Source organism: Dreissena polymorpha, chromosome 2 (assembly GCF_020536995.1).
Source record: "Dreissena polymorpha isolate Duluth1 chromosome 2, UMN_Dpol_1.0, whole genome shotgun sequence".
Lineage (NCBI taxonomy): Eukaryota > Metazoa > Mollusca > Bivalvia > Myida > Dreissenidae > Dreissena > Dreissena polymorpha.
Window position 1 is genome coordinate 92,132,842 of NC_068356.1, and position 15,493 is coordinate 92,148,334.

At 36.7% G+C, this 15,493-nt stretch overlaps 1 protein-coding gene across 8 annotated transcripts in view; it reads right to left on the minus strand.

Annotated features, from left to right (window-relative positions):
• LOC127868048 (ankyrin-2-like) overlaps window positions 1-15,493 on the minus strand; it is a 211,708-nt gene that overhangs the window by 180,164 nt on the left and 16,051 nt on the right. For all 8 annotated transcript variants that reach the window (XM_052409624.1, XM_052409621.1, XM_052409619.1 and 5 more), the window contains exons 2-7: window positions 14,511-14,612; window positions 10,170-10,268; window positions 9,769-9,867; window positions 8,677-8,775; window positions 7,540-7,581; window positions 2,165-2,353 (exon numbers count right to left, since the gene is read on the minus strand). In XM_052409624.1, the coding sequence (XP_052265584.1) occupies window positions 2,165-2,353; window positions 7,540-7,581; window positions 8,677-8,775; window positions 9,769-9,867; window positions 10,170-10,268; window positions 14,511-14,612 (630 nt within the window). The remainder of the gene's footprint in view (window positions 1-2,164; window positions 2,354-7,539; window positions 7,582-8,676; window positions 8,776-9,768; window positions 9,868-10,169; window positions 10,269-14,510; window positions 14,613-15,493) is intronic.

Sequence of the window (15,493 nt, forward strand, 5' to 3'; positions counted from 1 at the left end):
TCAGAAGAAGACATTTTAGCAGATGACACATTTCCCAGCATGCAAGTGTCCACCCAGTTTAGCCTACGCAGTCCCCACAGGCCTATCACTGACAACACTATCTACTTTATGGATTATTTTCGTAAATAGAAAGTCTCTTCTTAAAGAAAATCCAGTTTTGGCAGATGTGTTGTCCTTAATTAGCCTAATTGCAGACATTTAAAGCACATGCATAAAGCCCCATTTTCCCAGTGCCAGACTCATTTATATTAAATCTTTCAGTGACATCATGCATTAAGGCCCATTATCGCAGAGTGAAGATCATTTACATTTAATCTTTCACTGCTTATATACAATGGTCGAAACTCATGTCTCAGAAACGCAGACAATCCTATTACCATAACAGCACGAGATCTCCAACTTGAACAGTGTTTTCATGTGCACTTATTTAATAATCTACACTCAGGGGGATAACGAATCTTTTTCTAGAAATCTATACCGATCTTTTTCTTAGGGTACTCTATCATGCAAAGAAGCCATTACTGATCAGTAAAAATTGTTGACCAAAATGTGAGAGACTGAATTGTGCATACACTGATTTGTCTGTAAAAAAAGTACATTTTGCCAGAAAAATTTGCTGTTTTGTTGTGTTTTGTATCATTATTTTATCAGCAGGCAATGCCTAGTTGTCTAGTTTCTTTCATAAGATGAAATGCAGGACTATTTCGTGGACTCTTGTTGCCTTCATATTTCATTCTCGCACTGTAGTTGTAACACTTTTATGAGGTAATAAACACTTCTGCAGATTCATGAAATAAAACGCTGAGTAAAACACATTGAGCAAGGTCTTAGTATAATTGACAAGAAAAATATAAAAATCAAAATTATTGCATATTTTTTTCAGAGAAACACTTTACATCTAGGCTGGATTTTTGTTTAAAAGAGACTTCATCAATTTGAAAAATTCCATAAAAGCGGAAAATCTTGGACATATGCTCCTATTTCCAAGTCGGAGGCTACAATATAGGAAGCCAAAGACCAGCATTTAATCTACAAAGTGTCACCACAAAAAAGTAATATACCTAACAATACAGTACAAAGATTCCTCACAAGAAAACCTCCTGAAAATCAATATTTTTTGCTAGAAAGTCTGACCTAACAAAGAGAGCAATTTGTTCTCTAGTCATTACAATGGTTGTTAAGAACAAACCATTTTCTGGAAAACATAAGCATGGCACAGCCCTATTGACAAAACACTCCTATTCATTCCAGGAGAGTGAGAGAGATAATGAAGCTAGTGTGACATCAAATTTCCTCGTAAATGACAAATATTCAAAGCTCTAAGTCACTTCATACTCATTGTTCTAAGAAATGGAATAATTTGTCCTGTTGTTTAGCTGCTGCAGACTTTATTTAGCGTAAAAAAGATAAACAATAACTGCAAATGTGAAAAGTAAATGACCATTACAAATGGCAATTCCAAAAATGGGTGTGTCAATGTGTGAAAGCGCTGTTCTGAATATTGAATTCAGACTCAGTACATTGGGTTAAAATTTGCACTTAAAATCGGTTGTATGAAAATCATATTACTTTTACATTTAAAGAAAATAAATAATGATTTTAAAATGGTCTATATGAAAAGTGCTACTGCAGTGCATAATGTTAAAACAAAATAGCTTTTGCCATACCACAGAATAATATATTAAGGAAAATCGTATGAAGCTGCCAATAAGCAGAACAAAGAGAAACCACAAAAATTTCTTCACAATTCATGTAACTAGAACGTTTCCATTCAACAATGTCTTGCCAAAATAACGAATCCCAATAAACTAACTAAATACTGACAACCTATACATGTATAACTTTTTCTGAACAGCATAATTTAACATAAGTGTGAATGTCTTCTAAGCAGTTAAACCCTTTCCCACTCAAAAGCAAAGTGATAATGGCTGTATACAAACAGCATAAAACCAGAAGAGCTAGTGAGTAACTTGCATGCTGTTCAGGTTTTATGCTGTTTGCTGCTCATCAGTATTTTAGAGCTAAAAATGAAGCCTTTTAAACTCAAATATTATTTAATTTTAACTTGATTTTCTAAGGAACTTCAAATTGGTCAAAATGCGTATTTGAGCGGTAAAGTTTTAAGCAACTTTGTATCTTTCACTCAGAGCTCAGAGTTACCTACCTTGGTTTGAAGATCCACACTGTTCTGTTCGTTCTGGAGGAGCAAAGCTGCCGATTTTGTATCGTCTTTTTTTGCCGCAATGTGCAGGGCCGGAAGTCGCACCTTGCCCTTCGTGTCGTGTTCCAGTAACACCGCAACCACACGCTCATGGCCCTGCTGTAGGGCAACCGCAAGGGGAGTGAATCCATCCTGCAAGGGAGGTAATACATGTTTTTTAAGGAAGAAAGTATAAAGATGAGCTGGGCTCAGGGGAAATGTGGCTGAATGCATGTGCATAAAGTGTTGTCCCAGAATAGGGGGAATATATCATCACTGATTAGGATAGTGCTAATCAGACACGACACTTTAACCCAAATGGAATTTTGCTAACAAGAGACGTCCTTTAACAGAAAAATTCAATAAAAACGGAGAGTGTTGTCCTTGATAAGCCTGTAAAGATTGCACAGACTAATCTGGGACAACACTTTACGCAGAGATGAAATTTAGCGCAAGCAAAGGAGTAACATTATAAAATATTAAATTTTGAATTGCTTCCAAGACCAAACAGCTCATTCTGATGACAGAAAAACGCGGTGTGGGCAAGGGTAAAAATTATTTTAAAACGATTTTGGCTTGAAACTGCACAAGTTCAAAAGACATAAGTCCGGACATGAAATCAATTATTTAACCCATTTATGCCTAGCGTGTAGAAAAAAGGCCTTGGCAAACAGCGTAGACCCAGATGAGACGCCACAAGATGCGGCGTCTCATAAGGGTCTGAGCTGTTTGCTTAAAGGAATTTTTGTAAGAACTATTCTAAATATAGAAATAAATGTACTAGACATCCCTAATTTTGGAAATTAATTGATCCAATTTTTAAGGATGGGATTTAAAAAATTAAATCATGCAAGGCTTTGAAACAGATCAACACTTCACTCAAATGTTTCATGACAGGTGTGAAAAACTGCAACTTCATCCAACAATCACCTAATATTGTATTTATCCTATTATTATATCAAAATGCATATGTGAACTATGGTGTAACATAAAAAAATGTATAAACAAGAGATGTGTTTGTCAGAAACACAATGCCCACTACTGCGCCGCTTTGATACATGTTTTTTGACCTTTGATCTTGAAGGATGACCTTGACCTTTCACCACTCAAAATGTGCAACTCCATGAGATCCACATGCATACCAAATATCAAGTTGCTATGTGAAGGGACATAGAAGTTATGAGCATTTTTCGAAACCTAAACGCAAAGTGTGACGGAAGGACAGACGGACAGACGGATGGATGGTCCGATCACTATATGCCCTCCTTCGGGGGCATAAAAAGGAAAAGAAAAAAACATAAGTTGCCCAGTTGAGGTTGGGTTTTTTCTACATTGTGTTTGACATCACACTAAATAAATGGCCGTCTTATAAAAGTGTACTTAAAATAACCTTAAGTTGATGCAATGGATGGTCATATGATCTGTTCAGCTAAAGAAATGCCATTAAAAATGGTACTAAACGAAATCAAGACTACATTCATGCTTCATTTTTCTATTTATGAAAAACAGATTAAAAGTTAATAAATGATGCAATATAACTGTATGAAATAAAATAAGTATATGACATGAGAGATGTTTTTAAACTTTTGATAATGTTTTGATTATTGAAAGTACCGATTTGTATTATGTTTGGTTTGTAAAAATACCAATACAATACAAGAATTTCCTACACTTAAAGTGTTCAAACATTTATTTTCATTTATTTTTTATTTCAAAATCAGTTACAATAACTTTCATGATTCAAAATAACATATGAATAAATCAATCATAACACAATCATCATCACTATTTTCATATGTTTAGGTCTATTGGGTCAATCCGTGAAAAGTCGGACAAAACTCTATATCCCAAAGCTATTGTATCATTATATAGAACATACGACGAGTCGTTTTGGGGATTACCTCCCCTTATAAAGTCAAATGAGCGTAGTTTCGAATTTTGGTGACATTGATGATGTAATGTGAAAACACCGCGATTTACATTATGAAAATGTTGCTTGATGCGAATCGCTATGACTCGGACAGAGTAGTCGAAACTCGGACACACTGTAGCTGAAACTCGGACAGTTATTTTTGCGTAGTTAAATCTCGGACTGTGGAACAGTAATTGAACCAAACTTCATATATTTACACTTACAGTAAAATGAAGTAATTTGAATGTAGCAGTATTTTACATGTGCTGTACTATTTAATGCTTCCGCGCCATAGCTGAAAGCCAAATATGAAAAGCAATGGTGATGGCGACGATAATGATGAATAAAACCACGTTTTTGATCATCTCAATGAAGAATTATTAGTGCGAATAAGTGTTCACCAACATGTGCGCACTTTACATAAAGCTATCAATTACGTAGATTTTCACGGAGGGTGCAACCTCCTTCATTTGAGTACTGTCTTATTTTGCTGCGTTTGATGCTGTCTAAGTAAAAATGATAAATTTAATGATGTTAAAACTTTGTGTATAAAAAATAATATTTGGCTACTTAAGACCTTAACCCCTCCCAGGCTTCAACCTCATTACTGGCAATTATGTAAGATCGCACACCGTGCTTACACTGTGCGGTTCCTTACCTACTAAGATGACTTTTTGAGATTACAACAAATTGAATTAATGCAATAAAAATGGAAATAAAATAAAAGACAAAACGGACATCTGAAACTATGTATGTTTAATAAATCTACATGTACATGTATTTTAAAATACATAACACTTGTCATGTTAATCTGCAAAGCGCACAAGCATGCCATGATTACTAGCACATATCTGGATGGAAGCTACATGTTCATCCTTTGCGTAAAATCCCAAATTACATCGTTGAGATGGACCCACACGGGCACGGAATACAGGCTCAAATTTCGGTTTAATTAAAATATGTCCATCTATGAAATTGAGTCTGTGTAATTCCGATATGAAAAGAGCGTCTTGGCGACGCAAATAGGCACACAATCTATCTGAAGGGTGTGCGTGGATGGCAATGGCATGTCGGTCAAAAGATTTTTCCTGTTCCGGTTTTCCACGGTATTGGGCGGCAACCTGGAGAGCCCTTTGCCTATGGTGATGCATGCCGACTGCATATAGACCTTCAATGATGACTTTCTTCATTGCCTATAAAGATTTATAATTTTAAAATGCAAATGAAATGGCCTCAACGCAATTTTTGAATCAATACTTAATGTGTGTGGTGGGGGATGCATGCGGGCGTGCGGGCGGGACGGTGTGTATTTCGAAGTTTATTAGGTCCTTCCGCGCAACTACTTATCAGATTTTAGACTAACAAAAGTTTGAACAAAATTTGAATTATATATGCAATCTTTAACTATTTACTGAGGGAATAATTTTGAGGTGGTCTTGTGCTGTGGGGAAAACAGTTGACCACCAACCGAACTCATATGCGCCGGGAGCGGGTATCAAACCTGGGTCGCCTGAGTGATAATCGAGTGTGCTAACCAATGATATAGCCGGGCAGTTGGTGTTTATTTCATTATAACATTTACGAACTGTACAGACTTACTGCTGTATTTTATTTTAATATTTATTGTCAATAATTAGCCATGATTGATAACTTTAAGCAAAGTGGCTTCGTTTTTTGTGTGTTTGTTTTTTCCTTGCTATTGTCAGAGTTTTAACTGCAATGCAAAATATGTAGTTAAATGTCGGACACTTTTAATTTCGTCAAATACATAATAAATTTTCCGATATTCTTCATAAAACTATTAAATTTTATCTCCTTAAACATTAAAACAATCAATATCTTAATGAATATACAATCGTATAGCCGTTGCGCAATGAAAATCACTGAACAAACCTTAGCATTCAAATTGCCTGCCTTTCTGGAAACAATGCGTATCGTCATAAGCCTGTGTGTGGCACGTCATTGGTTTTGTGTTTACGTAAACGGTGTCGATGCACATACTGTGCAGATGTATTTTTCAAAGAGAATGGCTATGTGTCACTAAATGCGTGTTACTGGGGATTTCAAGTCGGTTATTGTATATTTTATTATGTGTTTTATTGTCAACTGTCCGACTTTTAAAGACGTCCGACTTTTCACGGATTGACCCTTCCAAATAAAACAAATCCTGCAATTGTGTTGGAAAATGAAGGAAGATATTTTGGCAGAGAAAGAAGCATAAATAGCTTCTCTGCTATAGAACAGAAAAACAATTCCCTGCCAGATGGAATTTTTTAAGCAAAGCGGAAAGACTGAGTAACTAAAAGAGTACATATTAGTAACAATATCACATGAACAAATCATGTTCGCATGCTTAATGTTAGCATATGATAGCATACATGATACTATGTGCATGCAAGGCATCACTCCATGTATATACAAAAATCATTGCTATAAAAGAAATTAAGTATTTCATACAAAATATTTGCAAATATGCTTTGACAGCATTGTACAGAATTTAAACTGTTGTTGGCGTTTTTTTCCGGTGTTTTAGTTGCAAGTCTTTCCTTTCTACATTTTAACAGCCATGATGTACTAAATCCTTTTGTACCGAATGATATTAGTACCAATTAATATGATTAAGAACCGCACAGCTATTCAATTGGCTAGTTAGAAGGCAATCATTACACTATGAATTAGTAACAACATGTAATATGTACATGATGAACCATCCACTGCATTGCAATGACCACTGCATCATGATGATCTATTGGTATTTAAGTAATTATTTGATTCAACTGACAGATGAAACGAATACAAAAACATCATATCATTCAGCTGATAAAAACTGTCTGATCAGAATATAAACTGACTGAGGCGGCAAGGTGGATCAGGCATCTGCCATGTGTAGACAGAAGGCCTTGTGTCTTATAGGCACTTAATGAGCCTTCCAAAAGACACAAGTACTGGTTCTACCCAAATAATCTGACTCAATAGGGTGTTACAAAGCTCTTAGGCTTTCTTTGTAATCAAGCCTTAGTGACTGAAATATAAACAGATCAAAATCAAGGAACACTGGGATTCTGCCACTACTGGGTTAAAAAGCCGCCTGGAAGCCATAACTGATTATGTGTTAGTGTGTACATACACAATCCTTAAGTCCTACATCTTTATATGAACCTCTCTCTGTGAAAAGGGGGTTTACTGCATGTGCATTAAGTGTCGTCCCAGCTAAGCCTAAGCAGTCCCCACAGGCTTATCAGGGATGACACTTTAGGCTTTTATAATATTTATTTTGCTTAAAGAAAGTATCTTATTAGCAAAATCTAGTTTAGACAGAAAGAGTTGTCCCTGATTAGCCTGTGCACACTGCACAGGCTAATCAGGGATGACACTTTCGCACTTGCATTAAACCCCTTTTCACCGAGCACTGCATATATGTATATACCTGGGACGCCACACTTCTCCTATCGCGCGCATTGTTATTCATCTAAAACAAAACGGCCGTGAGCAAACCCAAACAGCATGCAACAAACAGAACAAGGTTCTCAAAATGATGCACAGTGGAAAATTTATTTTCTCAATCAAATGATTTTCAATGAACAAATCTTTAATAAATACAAAGCAGTACTGAAGAACATTGTTTACATAAGAACATGTAATTGGAAAGGTCATTCATTTATACAGGTCAAGTACCATTTTTACTCCTCTTGTATCTGCATCTCCATGCACAAAAGACATTTATTGAAATAAAAAAATTACTTTCATGCTGGAATGCTTTCCACCAAAAATGTAAACATGCACACACCTTATCCATTCATTATATGACGGTTAATCTGGTAAAACCAGCAAACCGGAAAGAAATGTTTAGACCAGAATATAAATTAACAAAATAATTTGAGAACATTGTATCAAAAAACGCAAACAAAAATAAACAGGAATTACAATGTGAACCGGTGAGGACGAGCTAACACTGAAAACTATTAATGACACAGACATTTACATACAATTATTATTTTTGGTCTATGCTGCTTTTATACAAGCTTACACTACATCTTAATAATGTTCTTAATCTGTTTTTTTCATGAAATGCATTTTTATATGAACCTTGCTTTGGAAATATTGGGCTAAATACATTTACATACAAGTGTCTTTAATGATTAGCCTGTGCAGTCCGCACAGGCTGATCAGTGACAACACGTTCCACTTTGATGTTGTTTTTTTTAAAGAACGACTTTTGTTGGAAAAAATTCCAGTACATGCGGAAAGTGTTGTCTCTGATAACCATATGGGGACTGCACATCTGGAATGATATCGCACTTTCATGAACTTATCCATGGAAACCAATACTGATAACAAGATTTATTTGAACTTACTTTTCCATGTAGGCTTTCTAGTTGTCAAAATCCTAATGGGGATTTTTCGTTGAGAAATTTCTGATTGGATTTTTTTCGTAGCAAAACTTCTTACTGTGCTTTTTTATTGAGAAATTTCCCAAAAAGGCTCTTTTATTGTGAATTACCAATTTGACAACATTTTTTCCCAAAAGGTCAGGGACAGACAAAATGTCGCAGGTGTAACTTACCACGGTGGAGAGACTCTGGCTAGCCCCGTTAGCCAGTAAGAACTTCACCACGTCTGAGTGACCCTCCTGGGCTGCCATGTACAGCGGCGTGAAACCAGTCTGAAATCAGAAAGTAGAGAAATGGAAATATGAAACAGTCTGAATTTTTTTGGAGAGAAATTGAAATATGGACCAGTCAGATATGAAAGAGAAACAAAGGGACTTAAAAGACAGTGAAATCAAAGACAAGTGGAAATATAAACCAGTCTGAAATCAGAGAAAAATGGAAATATGAACCAGTCTAATTGCAATGAACAAACACTATGGTTATTTATCACCAAAACTGTTGCAAAAATGTTTCCAATTTTTCAGGCTAAAGACACAATCTGAAACTAGAGCATTGTTACAGACTTATAACCCCCACCCACCTCATTGCTTTTTAAGCTATAAGGGATGCAAAAATTGTACAGCACATCTACATATCATGGTGATAAACGAAGCTTTAATTTAATCACCTAATATATGTAGTAGTAGTTTGCTCTAATATTTATAATATTGAAATGGACTTACTGACTGACAAGGGACTGACAGACTGTCTCCAAAATAACCCCTCTCGAATTTTGTTTGCAGAAGTATAAAAGCAATGCCTGTACTAAAATTTTCAAACAGTCAAGAATTTATCTTACTTCTAAATGAAATTATATAAACAAAGCAAAACCTGTGTTAAATGTCTTCAAATCCTCAATCATAATTATGACCTTTAACCTTCTTGTGCTGAACATTAACCCATTTATGCCTAGTGAACTCTCCAATCCTTCTAAATTGGATCAATTTATTTCCAAAATTAGGAATGTCTAGTATATTTATTTCTATATTGAGAATATTTTTTACAGTAATTCCTTTTAGCAAACAGCGCAGACCCTGATGAGGCGGCGTCTCATCTGGGTCTATGCTAATTGCCAAGGCCTTTTTTCTAAACGCTAGGCATAAATGGGTTAACTTGGCACCCTTGGCAACCAATGTTCTAAAATGTGACTTCTGACTTACCTGTGCCTAAACATTAACATTGGTGCCCTTGTCAACCAATGTTCTAGAATATGACCTTTGACCTACCTGCGCCTGAACATTGACCTTGGCGCCCGTGGCAACCAGCAGCTTGACAATGTCCTCATGTCCAGCCAGGGATGCAATGTGCAACGCTGTGTTTCCTTTCTGCAATAGGTAAGGAAATCCAATTTTAGCAACTAATTTCAATGCTTGAGCGTGAAACAACTGTATGTGAGCTAGAAATGTTTAGAAGTTACAACATCTTAACCCTGGATTATTGCTGTGTGCTTGTAAATTATATGTTTTTATCGTTTGATCAAGACGTAACAGTTTACAAAGAGTTAACAGCTTTGCCTTTTTTTCTTATTATCTCCACAATATAAGATGAGTTTCCATCTTAACAACACAATAAATATATACATGGAGCCAAGAAGCATTTAAAATTGTGTCACCACGAGTCATGGTACCTTGGTGGCAGCCTCGATGTTGGCCCCTCGGTTGATCAGCTCTGTCACAATGTTGATGTGACCTTCCTTGGACGCCAGGTGGAGGGCATTAAGTCCATTCTGAAAAAGAGACATTAAACATATGGGCCACACTCTGGGAAAATGGGGCTTAATGCATGTGCAAAAAGTGTTGTTCCAGATTAGCCTCTGCAGTCTGCACAGGCTAATCACATTCAGGGAATACACTTTCTGCTTTTATTGTACTATTCCATAAAAGGGAGGATTGGAATAGTGTCATCACTAATAAGCCTGTGTGGACTGCACAGTTTGATCTGGAACAACACTTTATGCATATGCATTAAACCCTATTTGCAGAGAGTTAAGCTCACATGTATTATTACCATTTAATCCAGTGACTGTACTTAACATATTTAACAAGAGCTGTGTTCGTAGAACACAATGCCCCATACTGAGCCGCTTTGAAGCCATATATTTTACCTTTGACCTTGAAGGATGACCTTGACCTTTCACCACTCAAAATGTACAGCTCCATGAGATACCCATGCATGCCAAATATGGAGTTGCTATCTTCAATATTGCAAAATTTTACTTTTGACCTTGACCTTGAAGGATGACCGTGACCTTTCACCACTCAAAATGTGCACCTCCATGAGATACGCATGCATGCCAAATATCGAGTTGCTATCTTTAATATTGCAAAATTTGACCTTGAAGGATGACCTTGACCATTCACCACTCAAAATGTGCAGCTCCATGAGATACACATGCATGCCAAATATCAAGTTGCTATCTTCAATATTGCAAAATTTTGACCTTTGACCTTGACCTTGGAGGATGACCTTGACTTTGACCTTTCACCACTCAAAATGTGCAGCTCCATGAGATATGCATGCATGCCAAATATGGCGTTGCTATCTTCAATATTGCAAAATTTTACTTTTTACCTTGACCTTGAAAGATGACAGTGACCTTTCACCACTCAAAATGTGCAGCTCCATGAGATATGCATGCATGCCAAATATCGAGTTGCTACCTTCAATATTGCAAAATTTTACTTTTGACCATGACCTTGAAGGATGACAGTGACCTTTCACCACTCAAAATGTGCAGCTCCATGAGATACACATGCATGCCAAATATCGAGTTGCTTTCTTCAATATTGCAAAATTTTGACCTTTGACCTTGAAGAATGACCTTTACTTTGACCTTTCACCACTCAAAATGTGCAGCTCCATGTGATACGCATGCATGCCAAATATCGAGCTGATATCTTTAATATTGCAAAATTTGACCTTGAAAGATGACCTTGACCTTTCACAACTCAAAATGTGCAACTCCATGAGATACACATGCATGCCAAATATCAAGTTGCTATTTTCAATATTGCAAAATTTTGACCTTTGACCTTGAAGAATGAGTTTGACTTTGACCTTTCACCACTCAAAATGTGCAGCTCCATGTGATACGCATGCATGCCAATATCGAGCTGATATCTTTAATATTGCAAAATTTGACCTTTGACCTTGAAGGATGACCTTGACCTTTTAACACTAAAATTGTGCAGCTCAATGAGATACCCATGCATGCCAAATATTGAGTTGCTATTTTCAATATTGCAAAATTTGCTTTTTGACCTTGACTTTGAAGGATGATCTTGACCTTTCACTACTCAAAATTCGCAGCTCCATGAGATATGCATGAATGCCAAATATCAAGTTGCTATCTTCAATATTGCAAAATTTGACCTTTGACCTTGACCTTGAAGGATGACCTTGATCTTTCACCACTCAAAATGTGCAGCTCTGTGAGATACACATGCATGCCAATATCAAGTTACTATCTCAATATTGCAAAAAATGACCTGTGACCATGACCTTTGACCTTGAAAGATGACCTTTACCTTAACCATTCACCACTCAAAATGTGCAGCTCCATGAGATACACATGCATGCCGAATATCAAGTTGCTATCTTGAATATTGCAAAAGTTATGGGCAATGTTAAAAGTTTCAGGCGGATGGACAGACGGACGGACTGACGGACGGATAGACTGACTGACGAACAGACAGACGGACAGTTCAACAACTATATGCCCCCCTTCAGGTGCATAAAAAAGTTATGGCGAAAGTTAAAGTTTTCGGACGGACAGACAGATGCCATATATTTGACCTTTGACCTTGAAGGATGACCTTGACCATGACCTTTCACCTTTTAAAATGTGCAGCTCCATGAGATACACATGCATGCCAAATATCAAGTTGCTATCTTCAATATTGAAAAAGTAATGGCCAATGTTTAATTTTTCAGACGGATGGACAGACGCCATATATTTGACATTTGACCTTGAAGGATGACCTTGACCTTCACCTTTCACTACTCAAAATGTGCAGCTCCATGAGATACACATGCATGCCAAAAATCAAGTTGCTATCTTCAATATTGAAAAAGTTATGGCCAATGTTTAAGCTTTCGGACAGACAGACACCATATATTTGACATTTGACCTTGAAGGATGACCTTGACCTTCACCTTTTTACCACTCAAAATGTTGCTATCTTCAATATTGAAAAAGTTATGGCCAATATTAAAGTTTTTGGATGGACGGACAGACGCCATTTATTTGACATCTGACCTTGAAGGATTACCTTGACCTTCACTTTTCTCCACTCAAAATGTGCAGCTTCATGAGATGCACATGAATGCCAAATATCAAGTTGCTATGTTCAATATTGAAAAAGTTATGGCCATTAAAGTTTTTGGACGGACGGACAGACTGAAACACTGACTGACTGACTGACTGACTGACTGACTGACTGACTGACTGACTGACTGACTGACTGACTGACTGACTGACTGACTGACTGACTGACTGACTGACTGACTGACTGACAGTTCAACTGCTATATGCCACCCTACCGGGGGCATAAAAATCCATAAACTTTATTGCATTACTCAAAGCCCTTTTCTTTTAATATTTACAGACTTCATGACAAATATTTCAAAAATAAATATATATATATATTTGATATTACTTATAACAGTGATAAAGTTAGTTACAATTATGCAATTATTACCATAAAAACACATTTGCTCTAAGAATATTTATTCTTTTGGCGAATATGTTTCAATATATTTTGGCCATGATCTTCACACAAAATTTAAGCACTCAACATCAGAACATCAACATGGAGGTCCAATAGGAAATAAACAAGTGATTCACGATAAGCATTTGGCAGTAGATCTTAATTTACAACCATTTTGTGGGTAATTACAAAAATATGTGGTGAAAGTATATACAGTAAATGGCGAAAACAAACAACAAAATCCCTTTAATAAACACAGCCAGGTAATTTATAAAAAAAATCCCAGTTTCCATCAAAGACACCTGAGGATGCTATTAATTAGTTTAACACTGCTATTTCTTTATGTTCTACCACTAATTGGCTGCCAGCTGATCAAAGGATTACAGGTCTACATAGCTGTTTTCTATAGGCACACAGCTTAACGTCAGTGTGTGGGAAATAATTGTGCATGTAAGACATGTTCACAACAGTATGAGCTCATATAGCGAAGTTCATGTGGTATAGCATTATAAAGACTCAGTTGTAAGTTGATAATATGTGGATGAATTTTGAAGTCAAATAAAAGTTGTTTATTATTACATATTTGCCTCCCAAACTTGCAGGCAAGTCCCTTCTGAACCAAAAATCCTGTTCAGGCAGAAAGTACAAAAAAAATCTAAAAAAGGGACACTTAGCACACATACATACAGCCTTGTTTTTTCTGACCTAGGCCACACATTGAAGCCAAGATCTTTCCCACAAATTAAGCACTGCGAACATCAAAAAGTCAGATTGGTTGTCCAATATTAAAGAAAGCCCAGTTTTACTGGAACGAGGCTCAAAGCTATCGCTACCTACCGGAACAAGGCTCAAAGCTATCGCTACCTACCGGAACAAGGCTCAAAGCTATCGCTACCTACCGGAACAAGGCTCAAAGCTATCGCTACCTATCGGAACAAGGCTCAAACCTATCGCTAACTGGAACAAGGCTCAAACCTATCGCTAACTGGAACAAGGCTCAAACCTATCGCTTCCTACAGGAACCAGGCTCAAACCTATCGCTAACTGGCACAAGGCTAAAACCTATTGCTACCTAACTGAACAAGGCTAAAACCTATCTATACCTACCGGAGCAAGGCTCAAACCTATCGCTACCTACCGGAACAAGGCTCAAACCTATCGCTACTTACCGGAACAAGGCTCAAACCTATCGCTACCTACCGGAACAAGGCTCAAACCGATCACTAACTGGAACAAGGCTCAAACCTAGCGCTACCTACCGGGTTGCTGGTATTGATGTCTGTGCTCCCATTGAGGTAATCTAGCACTTCCTCCAGGTTGCCGTCCCGGGCTGCCCGCAGGAAACTTGTGTTTCCATCCGTCTGAAATCATACCAACAGCAAAATTTACAGACAGTTTGTAAGCCATAGACCTGTTAGTTTTAACCCTTTACCACTTGGATACGTATTTTGACGTGTTTGAAGTCCCTTGGAAATTTAAATTTAATTAAAGAAAGGTCTTCTTACTAAGTAAAAGTTTTAAAGGCCGTTTTTAAGACATTGTTGCACTAAAGTTGTTGTACAGTAATTTAGTGTTTTCCCAAAATGCAAACTTTCAATGACTGCTTTCAATGACTGCACTAAGAGATGTGTCTTGGTAAAAAAAGTGTTTTTTTGCAATTTATGATGGAAAACTGTAAACTGACCTTTGGGATTTGAACTACAGGGACACAAAATATGTGTTCTATAACAGACACATGGATAGTCTTTGCAAACAGATGTCTTAAAACACTTTTTGGTAATGAAATTTTAAACCAAGCTACAAAACTAGAATTTTACAGGCATGAAAGGATTGAAATGATAAACACTCCCAAACAGCTTCATACATTCAATTTTCTTTCAACTCGTTTAACGGACTCCAGAACAACCTGGGGAAAAATATGTTTACATCTGAAGAGGATTTCATTCAATTTTTTGGAGTGTATCTCAGAATAGGTAAGGGTCTATGAACAATTTCAAAATGGAGACGTTTATTCTACGGAACAGGTAACTCATAGGTAATAAAACCATTTGCTTGCAATCTGATTGCGGAGTTATAGGTAGATAATCGCTGATAACTTGGCTGTGTTTTGTAGCTATTTTTTTGGAACTCAACAGATAGCACAAAATTTATATCACAAATGCTCATTGAAAATCTCAGGAACCCAGAATTATTTATATTGCAGATCCACTTAAGATAAATGGATATATATGTTTTACCAAAA